The 13,568-nt window shown below is 39.3% G+C and overlaps 1 protein-coding gene across 2 annotated transcripts; it reads right to left on the reverse strand.

Moving 5' to 3' along the window:
* Positions 1-716: 716 nt before the first annotated feature.
* LOC105923725 (chloride channel CLIC-like protein 1) lies at positions 717-13,568 on the reverse strand. Of its 2 annotated transcripts, XM_036141163.1 has the most exons (10): positions 13,248-13,568; positions 10,743-10,847; positions 8,016-8,126; positions 7,609-7,830; positions 7,155-7,295; positions 6,968-7,067; positions 6,714-6,811; positions 5,433-5,579; positions 4,730-5,344; positions 717-1,320 (listed from the first exon to the last, which is right to left on the reverse strand). In XM_036141163.1, the coding sequence occupies exons 1-10, from the start codon at positions 13,386-13,388 to the stop codon at positions 1,243-1,245; spliced, it is 1,758 nt and encodes a 585-aa protein (XP_035997056.1). In that variant the 5' UTR covers positions 13,389-13,568; the 3' UTR covers positions 717-1,242. The 2 variants fall into 2 exon arrangements, with proteins under 2 accessions (XP_035997056.1, XP_035997057.1); XM_036141164.1 differs by lacking the exon at positions 10,743-10,847 and having other exon boundaries at positions 13,248-13,565.

Here is a 13,568-nt window from a genome sequence, read left to right on the forward strand (position 1 = left end):
TGCACACTTCAGGGTAATGCTCGGATGTTCATTTAGAAATACTCAACAGCTGCTAATTAGAGAACTGGGCTCAAAATCATAACTTCTTTCTTTTACAAGTAAACAGAAACTGCACTCTAATCAATAAGTTAAATGCAGCCAAATGTGTAGAAAACCAACATCCACGGGTTCAAGGAGGCCAATACATAAAAAAGGCTCTGCAAAATGGAAAAGTTGTGTAACCCACCCAAAAACAAAAATCCACATATGCAAAATATGTTAGAGATGTTTATTTAAAATATTAGAATCTAAAGAAGTTGCATTTTCTTTTTACCATGCCTGATTCCAAAAGTCCAGGTTAATATCTGTAGATGTGGGCTTCAATGAAACATCCAAAAATTTTAAATAAAGCATTTGTTCCTATGATGCACCCCATTATCTTTTTCCAGGCTCAGTGTAACACACATTCAATCAACCAAAGCAATGAAGCAAATTGAAATACTGGTCAGCTATGAAAATTGAACTCACTGAATTCATAATAGAGCCAAAATTTCCAATTCAGGTAAATGTTCTTATAATAGTGTTAATGATTATTTTAGTTATTACAGACAGTTTTGGATTTTTTTTTCATGTGCAGATCAGTTCTGTTTGATGAAACTCACCATTCTTTCACTACGTTCTGCCATGCTGTCTGCATTTCAGCTATGCTTCACAAAATTTATTATTTCTTCAAAATATTGAGCTGTATGCTTTTATTCAGCAAAAGCAGTTTGTTACAATATCAGCATTTTAGCCTTTAAACTCAATATAGTCACAAAATATGAATTTTATTTCTACAAAGACATCATGTTCTTAATAAAAAATAAAAATCAGTAGAAATTGTTTATTCAAATTTCAAAACTGATATTGGTCCTAATTAAAACCGTTATCCCATAATTTTTGTCCATTGATAAAACTGTGACTAACAGCACAGCTTTGAAATTCCTGCACCTTTGATGGTAGCAAGGGAAGGGTGCTCTTTCGACCACAAAATAATTAACATCATCCTGAGCAAATGAGCAGTCTTTCAACAAAGTTGAGCACAACGCAGAAATGATCTGTGCTGGTGGTTGAGATTCTACAGTCTTAATTATTTTCATCAGAATCCATTTGTAAACCAGTTTCTCTGATATCTCACCAGACCAAATTGCACCAATCACAGACTGGTATTAAACCTGCTGCTTTGATCAATGGCATCTATTCCACTCCTGCTGGACTCGTCTCCTAAACAGGAACTCCAACAGTCTCTACGCGTGTCAGTGATGCCAAGGGCGTCTTTTCTTTGGCTGAGGCTTCTGGATCCTGCAGGGACAAGATTTGCATTTAAATTCTATACTCCCAAAAAAAGGAATCACACATTCAGTTAAATTGCACAACTTATTATGGCAAACATTTAATAATTAAACTATGTGGTATGTTTGAATGCAATATCACAAGGTGAAATACAACTACAAGTTAAATGCAAAATATAGATACAAATAGTTTGAGTATGAAATTGAAGATGGATTAGATGTGATATGATTTGTATCAAGAAAAAGCTGGAAGAATTTTCAAACTAGGGCTTTTATTCAGTTTTTTTTTTTTTTTTTTTTACCTATATTTGAATCATGTAAAACACCTTGCATTGTCTCTGTACTGAAATGTGCTATACAAATAAATTTGCCTTGCCTTGCCTTGCCTTGCCTTGCCTTGGAAGAACAAAATTATGTATAGACCTTGGATATGTACACGTCTTAATTGAAACACGTCTGCTTGGACTCGACGCTGCCACTTGGATTCTGAAATTCCATAACGTCTCCAGCTTCATCTTACTTAATGTTGGGATGCCTCAAGGGTGTGTGCTTTGTACCCTGCTGTTTTACATTAGTTTGCATCCCCATTGCCATTGAATTTGCCCGTAACCATAGAACAAGGACAGTTTTATGTTATGGGAAAGATGGATTAATGTGTAGGGCTGGAGCAGACAACAACATGATGTTCAACAAGAACAAAACTAAGATAATAATCAACTTCTGAAAGTCATGATCTGAGCACACCCCTCATCATCAGCATGCTTTTATCAAGGAGATAAAATTCTCCTTCTCACGTATAAAGCCCTTAATAATCAAGCTCCATCATATATCAGAGCTCTGATTACCCCGTATGTTCCTAACAGAGCACTTCACTCTCAGACTGCAGGTCTGCTGGTGGTTCCTAGAGTCTCTAAAAGTAGAATGGGAGGCAGATCCTTTAGCTATCAGGCTCCTCTCCTGTGGAACCAACTCCCACTTTTGGTCCGTGAGGCAGACACCGTGTTTACTTTTAAGACCAAGCTTAAAACTTTCCTTTTTGACAAACCTTACAGTTATAGTGTCTTAGGTTATCCTGAGCTCTCTCTATAGTTATGCTGCTACTGGAGGACATCAGGGTCACTCTGCTGAGTTCTCCTACTGTTCTCCAATTTGCATTGCTTGTCGTCATTTCAGCTTTTAAATTTTTGTTCTCTCTCTATTTTTCTTCATAGTAGGTACACCTGGTCTGGCGTTCTGTTATCTGTGACATCATCCAGGGAAGTCAGATCACCCGCTATTACCATCTAATGTAGAATAAATTCCTGGATCAATGTGTGCTTCTGTGCTTTTTTGTCCCTCTTGTTGTGTCTCTGCTCTGTCTTCTCTAACCCCCAGTCAGTCAAGGAAGATGACCGTTCATTCTGAGCCCGGTTCTGCTGGAGGTTTTTCCTTCCCGTTAATGGGTAGTTTTTCTTTCCACTGTCGCTTCATGCTTGCTCAGTATGAGGGATTGCTGCAAAGCCATGGACAATGCAGACAACTGTCCCTATGGCTCTACGCTCTTTCAGGAGAAGTGAATGCTGCTTGTCAAGACTTTGATGCAATCAACTGGGTTCCCTTAGATAGGATTTTTTTTTTGACCAATCTGTATAATCTGATTGAATTTGACTTTGGAAAGTGCCTTGAGATTACATGTTTCATGAATTGGCTCTATATAAATAAAATTTAAAAAGTGCTAATCTTCTCTAAGGTTAGAGTTCTGATGACCTCGTTTTGTTGAACAACACAACTGTAATAGTGACACAGGCTTTGCAGGGACTGCTCTTTGACAGAAAATTTAAACAAAGATCACTCTCAATCAGCATCCTTGCTCCAGATGTTGTACTCCAGATGTAATATGGCACACACCTTGTGCTGAATGTCTCCAACGGATTTCAGCTTGGATTCCACTCTAGCAGCTGCTGGAAAAGGGCCTCAGCTCCATTTTGAACTGTGGTGCAAACAGCTACCTTTTTTGCTTTGGACCTTTTGCCTTTGCCCAGGTCTTTTCTTCTCCATCTTGGCTTCAAGTTGTTAACGTTTCCTAATGGTCTAAAGTTTATTTGTGTTCTAGAGATGCTCTCATCTGTGTCTTTCTCAGGGGCATTCCCTTAGAGGCATCCTGTGTGCTCCTGGGAGCTGCCTTCCCTCAGCAACATTACTGTTTTTAAGTGCTGGTACCAGATTAGTACCGGTATACCGAACAGCCCTAGTTGGTTCTGTTGTTAAACAAATGTGGGATCAATCAAACTCCTTTTCATTGTTCCTAAAGTACACATCAATACTAAATATTAAGACTTTACTCTCATACAATTACTGCTTTATTCTGGTAATATTATGATCTTGATCGCCTAATTAAAAATTGTTTAAGTATGGCCCGATCCATGCACTTTTGTTGACACAAATTAATTTATTTAGTGTGGGTTTGGGAGAAAAGAGATTTTGCTGCTACAGTTGCTAGCTTATTTTAATTTCAAATAATTGTATTTGATCTCATTGTTCTAAGTTAATACTTTTTATTTATTCACACTGACTATTCTAAAACTGTTTTTGAGTGCAATAAGAAAAGCCTGGTATTTTTCAATTCTATTTCTTTGTTCTAAAAGTGTTTTCAGTGCCATAAGAAAATGTTAGTGTTTTGAATTGTCTTTTATTTTATTTTATTTAAAATTCTGTGCATTAGAAAAGCTTGTCTTTGTGGTATTTTATTTTATTTACTGATCAATGTTATTGTTGTAAGATTTTTTTATTAACATAAAGTCAGTAATGATATTTTTTGTGTTGTATTTATTTGAAAACCTAGCAAAAAGTATTGAAATATATGTTGGTACCAGTATCGATACCAAAATGTTTGTATCGTAACAACACTAGAACAAACCCAAATTTTAGACCATTAAGAAGCATTGGTTATTAAGAATATTCAACTTAAGTGATTATATTGCTCACACAGTAACGATCAACATTAGTTGTCAGGGATAACACAAAGAAACAGATTAGAGCAAGGCTATATCTACATATGACCTTGGGTTGTTCTTTTAAAAATAACTGGGAAAAAACATGGTCAAACCAAAGGTTTATTAGATTTATATTTTTTTTCCTTTTGCTAATTGCTTAGCAAATTTAAAATCTAAAATAAAAAACAAAAAAAAATAATGTTTAAAGAAGAAATCCAAAGATTACTGGCTTATCATTCAGAAACAAGTCATAATCACCAGCAAGACACCAAATAATCAATATGAGACAGATGTTTACCAGTTTATGTTGGAGGTTATTATTCACCATCCTGATTGTGCCTGCATGGCACTGCAGCAGTGAAACATATAATTCAAATGTAAAAGGTCACTTTAAAACTACGATGAACCCTCTATTCTGATCTAGCGTGATGCATATTAAAAACTCACCTGAACCTGATCAGTCTGAGAACGCTGCGTCTCTGTTGGCCGAGGTAGGGCTGCCGTAACGTCTCTGCTGGGATTATCCTGAGAACCTGGCTCCTTCGTTTTTATCGGTTTCTTCTTTGCTTGTGATGAATTTGATTCAGCTTGTTGGTTTTCTGGTACGTCGTTTTTAGCAGAAGGACTTTCTCCTTCAACGTCCTCTGGGGCCTCCTGCTGCTCTTCAGACCCTGAGTCAACAGAGGTGTTCTCTGCTAGCTCAGGGCTTTCCTCATGCTGCTCACCATCGACTCCATCCACGCTGAACAGGGGGTCTGCAGCTTTTAGTGTCTCCACACCAATGGGTGCGGGGGCCTCCCTCACCCTACAGGGTAGTCTCCGTTGAAGGTTGTTCCTGTCTAACCTGGCATTATCACCTTGGTAAAGTGGGACGTGCTGTTGATCAACTGCAGGCATTGTAGGACGAGCAGGTGCATCCCCTCCAGCCAAGTAACCATGATCCTCAATCCTCAAAGGACGACGCTGCTCCAGCTCTGGAGGAGGTGGATCCCTTTGATGGTGGCGAAAGAGTCCCATGATGCCATGTTGGAAGGCTGCTTGCACACCTCCATACATGAACACCTGCGTAAGAGTCAAACACATACCAGTCAGGGGATCCATTGTCTTTTTTTCCTGGATTTTATTATTAAGTGTGATAATGTGTCTTTACCATGACAGAAAGCACAATGGTGAAGAGGACTGGGATCTGCAGGATAATCGGGAGATCTTTGAGGAGTTCTCGAAGAAACTCATTTATCCCCTGCCCAAGGTGCTTCAGTGGCTCTGTGATGAAGGTTGTGATGGTCACTGAAATTGCCTAAAAAATGGGAAGTATCAAAGGATTAACCTTTATATGCTCTCTCTGAGCAACAGACTGATGTTTTACAATTAACAGCACCCTCAAGCGGTAAAAAAAATTTGTTTGTTTTCATGTGTTTTTATTAGGTTGCTAAGATTGGTTAGCTCTGAAGCTGTTCCAACTTAAAAACCCACTAAACATCTAAAATCCACTGAGACATCTGAATAAGTGAAACGGTTTGATATTTAATTAGAAAATCACCAACTTCACATGTACCATGAAATAGAAACTTTAGCAAACCAAAGCACCTTTCCAGCCCCGTATGGTTTAAGCACTCATCATTATAAGAAACACTTACCCCGTGTTCAGTCTTTGTAAAAATGAAAAACTGCTCAGAAAAAGCAGTAAGTTAATTTGTCATCTTTTTCGGCAATTCATGTATAGTGGTAGTAAAATTATTGTGTTAACTATTTACGTTATTTTGGTTACTTTGACGCGATAAAAAAGTGAACGCAACGATTAATTTCAAAACAGGCCCTTCTGTGTTGCCGTATACACTTCTATTTGCTGATTAAACCTAGGATGGAAAAGAAGAAAGACATTCCGTTAAACGGACAGTTTCGTTTTAAGTTGTTACTAGATGGCGTAACAACAAAGTAATTTGCGTGCTTTGCAAAGGTGAATTACCACCGAAGCAGTTCATCGCTTACATATCACCTGAAGGCGAAGCACCCTGGTGCGGCTGCAACGTTGGAGGGAAGATGTCTCAGAAATGCATTAATAGTATTTAGTCAAGTATGTATTTATCTCAAGCCACATGGTCACAGCAACACTCATCAACAATGATTGTGATGTTGCCCTATTTTGTGCACAGGATATCTTAATCTGATATTAAACATTCTGGGTGATCTAAGACATTTAAGTGTGACAAAAAAGTAAATCTGTAAGATGGGGAAATACTTTGTCACAGCCCTATGCATGATCTAAATGCCCCATTTCAAAAGTCCTAAATTTAGTGTCATGATGATGTGAGTGTGAATAGATTGCAGCATGACGGGGTTGTGTATATATTAGTCAGATGCTTCAAACATTGTGACAGATCTGTGTTCAGCCTCAATTGCCACCATTACATTCATCAGCATGGTGACCTACCTTGGTTGGAGGCACCAGAAGGAGAGGGTTAACTATGAGCACTTCATAGTATTTCTTGCAGGGGTCATCTTGAAGAGTCATTGTTGTTCTAAAAAACTCTGCAGATGCAGAATAACAACAGATTAATTCACATCACAGCTAAACGTGCATTACCTTTGCTTAGTTAGGAAAATAAGCAGTTAAACCAAATGGGTGCAAAATTAAGATGATCTCACGTCCAGGACATTAAAATGCGATTACGCTAGACAGCTTACCTTTCAGATTATCCCAGAAGTCGATTTTCTTCACTCCGGTGCATTTTGCATTGAAGTTTTCCATCTTTACAATATCGTTTTGGTGCTTCGCGAAGGCGGTCTGCATAAGTCATAAAAACAGATGATTTCTAAGCTCTGAATGGCAGCAAAACAAAACAACAAGACAGCTGAAAGAGCTCATCCTCACCTGGTACAGATAGAACCAGTTCCAGATAATACTGATAACAAAGCAAACAGCGAACATCCTTTTAAACTGCATGAACCAGGAGACAGCTGACCACAGCTGGGTGCAGACGATGGTGGATATAAGGAGAACAAGTAACGCGACCTGGAACACAGAGAAAGGATCTATGAGTTTGCCTAAATAGCCCAGCAAACCTTTACACCTATAACACCTCAAAGCTTGTGAGAAAGACATTCTAAAAGTTTTTATCAAGTCCAAATATTATTGTTTGATGTTACACTTGGTTAAAAACTCAGTTATAATATAGAAATTTAGTTTTTTCGTGCTGACATGTGTTAAGAAGGGCACAAAAATCCAGTGACTAGAAATTTGACCCTTGACTTTCTTACAAACTCTCCAAGGCTGGCTGACATGTAGAGTACTAAAGATACATGCAAAGTAAAATCAATGATGCTACCTTTACCACTGTGTCAAGCTCAACACCGAAGGTGTCTTCAAAACGCCACTTCCATGTCTCATAATCAAGCGGTTTAATGTCCACCAAAATCTGACTGATTGCACTGTCCAGAGCTCCTGTTCTCCATCTATCCTCGCCATCCAGAAGTGACTGAATCTCAGTCATACCTTGTTTGGAAAGCTTGATCTTGGCATCATAAAGTACATCAGAGGAGTCAGTGGGCTGTGGAGATAAAAAAAATTGTTTGTTTTGGTTGCTGCATTTTTACTGAATAAGAATTTTTGTAGATTAATATTTAAAAAACATCTGGAGCCACTGTACATTACAGTGAATACTCTAATCATAGACATCAAAATGATGATTAAAACAATCTAATTTAGAAGGATGTATACGAAATCGGGACCTACCACTCCGAGTCTCTGTATTTCCTTCAGCAGTCTACTCAGGAACCTCTTGAACACTGGATTGCACGTAGGCTGCTGTGACATGAGTTTAATCTCTCTCTTTTGGTCTTCAATCTAAAGAAAGTGAAACAATATTTTAAACCTGACTTACTTTGTACCTGTTCGAGCTACCATACGTGTTTTTGGACTCTGGGAGAAAACAGAGTACCCAGAAAGAACCCACACACATAAGGGTATTTAGAGTATTTAGCTTTACAGAAAACTTTAGTTTGCTTCCATTTATACTTGTGTAACATAGTTTGTGTATTACTTAATTATTTGTGGGTTATTTTTTAGAGGTTTTCTTTAGGAAAAAACATTTAACGTCACTACACTATAATAACTCTGTAGATCTTAACTTCTAATCTATTTTCAAGGTTACCCATCCATTTTCTAACATGTCTATCCCTCATGGGGTCGCGAGGGGTGTTGGTGCCTATCTGCAGCTGTCAATGGGCGGAAGGCGGAGTGCACCCTGGACAGATCGGCAGTCTATCGGAGCGTCCATTACATAAGTGTAACCCTGATTAGATTTATAGCACTCAGAAATACAGAGTTTCTTGAAACGATCGTAGTTTCCTGTATGTCAGTTCTCGTCTGGTAATGGAATTTCCAGAGCTTGCTCTGAAGGCATCACCTGCAGCTCTCAGTGGGCGGTGGGGCACGATGGGAAAAAACGGGAGGGAAACGGGAGGGAAACGGCAAAGAAAGCACACTGCCGAGAAGCGAGCTGTTCTCCAGTTAGAACATGAGAAAAGAATTTCTATGAACATTGGTGAGAGACCTGTAGTCGAAGGTTAACCACGAACAAGTACCTACCTTGAAGATGTCAGAGTTGGTTGTAGGAGGGGTCTGTTGGAGTGTTTCCCGAACTTTTACAACTATTCTGAGGAGTTAGCTGAGCTCAATTAGCACTGTCGATGCAGTTCAATGCGTGGAGAAAAAAAAAAACTAGGATAGTCATGAATGCTGCTTAATGATGTTTGAGATGTGTTTTGACAGTATTATGAAGATTTCACTGTTTTATATTGATTCCTATGAGTACTTAGCACTGTTTTTCTTTGCTCGCATACAGCAGCTATTGCTGTAACTCCAACTGCGAGTGATGCAGAAAAATTGCATTAATGTATTTACCTTGAGTGTGTTATAAAATGCTGTGTTCTTCATGTTGAAGTTTATAATTCACATGTTTAAGGCTACATGTGTATATGTTAATTCATTACATGTTTTAATTTCATCTGTTAAAATGTATGGGCTAGCTAGTTAAACCACAAATTTATATTTTATTTTAAAACCAAGGACATTAGGTAAGAAGACAATTAAGAAGCATGAAAGTATGATGTTCTGCATACTTGTGCGCAGACTGTTTTTTTTTTTGAGGGATGATTCTGTCTGTGCCATGTGAAGAACTGCAGTCATTATCCAGGACTTCATTGCTGTTCTGGAGACCTTTTGCATGTTAGGACGTAGACACGATGATGTTTGCCATATCAGGAGGGCGGTAGGAAAAATACCAAATGGAAATCCACCTGAGAGCCACCTTTTTAATTATTTTGCTACTTTCTTCACCTGCGACTCAGGTCGTTTTTTTTTTTATCTTGGGCCCAAGATACACAAATATTTGAACTGACCAGAAGGATGACAACTAGTTAATAGTGAAGTAGTGTCACATATACCACATACACATATATTTTTCTTTTTTCCTTTTCCAAATCTTTTTGGGGTATTGGATTTTTATATTTTATTTTTTGGTTTATTTGTCCACATCCATTTTGGTTATTTAGATTATTTTTGTGATATATTTATACCCAGGGTCAGCAGTAAATATTTCTTTTATAAGAGGGTGAGACACATGTCCAGGTTACATAAGCATGCTACATAAGACACATGAACACATCAGAAGATGCATGAACATATTTCAATCTGAAAAACTCACACAGAAAGAAAAGGCAATTAGAAGAATTTTATTGATACAATATTTTAAGAGTTTGGCGCTCACACCTCGGCAGGGAAAATTCACGCTGAATTATACTTCAATATGCATAAGCAGGCGTATGAGAATAGGGACATTTCCCCCCAGGCCTGAAACTGGTGGTGGAGTAGAGTTTGTTCAGTCCATATGATGATCTGTTTGAGCTAGATGTCCAACTTGATAAACACAGGTTTGCATGAACTGTCCATGATGAGCAAGCATGAAGTGACTGTGGAGAGGAAAAACTCCCCTATGGGAAGAAACCTCTGGCAGAACCAGGCTCAACATGGCAGTCTTCTGCCAGACCGTTTTAAGGAGTGACTGGGAATTCCATAAGAGTCCAGGAGGAATTACTCTCTGATGTGGTTGAAGCAGCACCATAGGAAAGCCAGGCGGAGCTTGCTACGATGGTGGAGAAGGGTATGGAGGTGGATTGAATCCGGTCATCAGAGTCCAGACCAGACACGGGCAGTTACCGCTTGCTCGCTGAGGAGAAGGCCGAGACAAGGATGTGGAGTTCTTTTAAGATGAACCCAGGATGCTGATTGGCGTCGAGGAGGAGCAGTTCAAAGCTGATTGGCTTGCTTCGGAGGCGGATGAGTCTCTGATTGATGGAGGTAGGCAATTGAGTTTCTTCAGTTTGAATTTTCGCTTAAGCTCTATATTTGGCACAAATGGAACCCCTTACTGATCAGTGTTTGCCTGGTCTGAGCACTAACCTGCCTCTGGAGGTCCGCCACCTGCTGATTGCGGGATGTCAGCTCAGCCTGGTTCGGGTCCTGGACGTACTCTCTTTCAGTGCCCACATTGGTGAAGGTAATTGGCTGTGAAGCAGCACACCCGCACAAGCTGAATACTCTGCCAGAGCCAGAAATACCAGAATTGCTTGTTTTTAAAAAACTCAACACATAGCTCTCAACTCTCACGCAATGGCTCAGCGAGCAATGACACAGGCATTTCACTGACTTCACAAGCAACACATGGCATTTCTCAAGCATAAAAATAACAAAGCCCATCTGAGCTGCGGATGATCTGTTCACAGCTGTCCATCGACATTCCTGTCTAAACAAACACCTTCTGCGAAGCTGTTTCTTTCACAGTTTGTGGCCATCAGTAATTATTCCTGCAATAGTTCATGTTAATAGAGGAGCAGAACAAGCGATCAGAGTTATTAAGCTATTTTGCTTAACGACACAGAACCAGTGGTGCTTCGGTGGGCGTGCTGCCTTGCAGTGGAATTCAGGTGCGCATAATTACGTTACATGTAATTTAGGTGCACACTTTTAAGGGTCATTTTAAGGGACTTGTAACATCAGGGGCTTCAGCCCAGACCCGTCATTCCTCCTGTTCCCTCTAAAGGAGCCCTTTATTTATGCATTTTCCCCACTGTTTATTCCTCGCGTGCAGCGCACCAATGGGGGTAAAATCCGCCCACCTCACCATCTCTAACCAGTATCATTAAGTATAAATTGTGCTGATACCAGACGTTACCAAAAAAGTGTTGTTGTTTTTTCTAGTCAGTTAGGAACCAGTGAGACGCAGAGCTTGAAAAGCTGCGTCTCAACTTCAAACTCAGCCTTCGGATTGCGTAATTACGCACTAGAGCACCCTGCGCCATAGAGGAGATTTGTCTGGTCAGCGCAGAAACTGAGATGAGAAACCTGTCGCTGTGAAAGGTGATGACAAAGGTTGTAAACTGAGTTATAAACTGTTATAACAGGCTAGAAGTGCATGGAGCTGAAAAAAGGGAAACCATCAGCAGCTGGATCCTGCGTAAAGATGCATCGTGAACCCCTGTGTGATTCAAGTGTTGCAGCTGAGGCGGAAATGTCGGACCGTATAGGCTTGATGAAACTCAGACTGATTCACCAAGGAGGCTATAGACCTACTTTGATAAACAAACCCATAGATTAATGATATTGGTAGTATTTTCATTGCCTGGATGTGAATCTGACAATTCATATTGTGCCTTTTAAAATCAATTACAAAATGCTCTTGTTAAAGTCAGGGAAAAAAAAGATTGTGTTATGGTGTTATGCCGTTTTTGAAGAACTTCTGTTTGCAAAGCAACCATATTTCCCCCTTTTTAAAAACTAATAATATTATCAGATCCACAAAAACAAACAATAAAAACGTCAAAAGCTAAACCCAGAAAGTGAAATGGCCTGTAAAGCTACTTGAATGTAGAGTTTTGTGCAACAACAGAGAAAGTGCGGTTTCCTCTTTGCACTTTGTTTTTCGGATTACTAGTATAAACGTATCAGCAGACCTGAGCAAACGAGAGGGAGCATGCAGATGACGCAGGTCTGACAGATCCTGGAAAGCAAGGCCATAAAGACATTTAAAAACAGATAAAATCATTTTAAAATCAATCCAAAGGTGAACTAGTAGCCAATGAATTGCTGCTAAAACTGGAGAAATGTGCTCTTATTTTCTGGTAGCAGTTAAAAGAAGAGCAGCAGCATTTTAGACCAGCTGCAGTCAAGCCACAAGAGTTTTGTTAAATCCAGAGTAAAGTGAAGCGCAGGTATCTAAATTGTAATTAAAGCATAGATAAACATATTTAGTCAGCTGTCTCAGTTTGAAAAAGGTGGACTGGACCACAGATTTTAATTGTGCATTAAAGTTAAAATTATTCTCAAGTCTTACACTTGCGGCCAAACAACACAAACGTTTGAGAAGTTTATTTTTTAGAGAAACTAATTTCCTTTTTAGTGTCATAAAAGTCTGACTGTCTTCTGCCTACAAAAGAAGGCTAAACACTGGTTTCTTATAACTGACTCCAAAGGGATGGGGTAAAGAGAGAAGAGGAAGAGGCCAAGCATTGAGCCTTGAGGCTGAACTCTTTGATAAAATGAAATATAAACAGCAGTTCTCCATTCTTAAAAACCAGTGTAATAATACAGTCAATAACTTAAAACTACTTTATTATTTTATGCAATATTATTTGAACAGTTGTGTTTTTTTCTCTCTGTTTTAACCCACTAATTGAACAATGACATGTTAACACTTCTCTTTCACTTTTTAACAAAAGTAATATGTCTACTTCCATGTTTGGGCGGATAAAAATGAGACTGAGCTGGCTGGACCACTCTTCCAGGCAACAGTCAGCCAGGCTCCCAGCCCCGTCCCCGAAAATTAACAGAATCTCACTCTTAAAAGTTAAAAGATAAAAGTTGAGAGATCTACTCAACGACTTTCGTGTAAGTACTAAATACACCAACCTCGGAAGGTTTCCTCATTGTTTTGGTGCTAGAATCGTAGTTGATCATGTCGTAAGGATCCACCCAGTCGCCGTCGTCGTGCTGACCCCAAGCAGACAGCGACAGGCAGCACAGCAGCAATAAAAGCGGCATCCTGACCATAAATACGGAGTCCAAACCCAACAACAGTTTCGGCGAACCTGGAGACGAGACAGCCCCGGTGTCAAGAATACAGCTGCAGCGACAAAGACTCTGTTAAGACTCCACCTGTTTTTGCACATCATCATCTAAAAGCACTTCTGCGTGACCGAAAGTAAAAGTTACAGCCACACAAATGCTTCA

This window comes from Fundulus heteroclitus, chromosome 9 (genome assembly GCF_011125445.2).
Source record: "Fundulus heteroclitus isolate FHET01 chromosome 9, MU-UCD_Fhet_4.1, whole genome shotgun sequence".
In the NCBI taxonomy this organism is placed as follows: Eukaryota; Metazoa; Chordata; class Actinopteri; order Cyprinodontiformes; family Fundulidae; genus Fundulus; species Fundulus heteroclitus.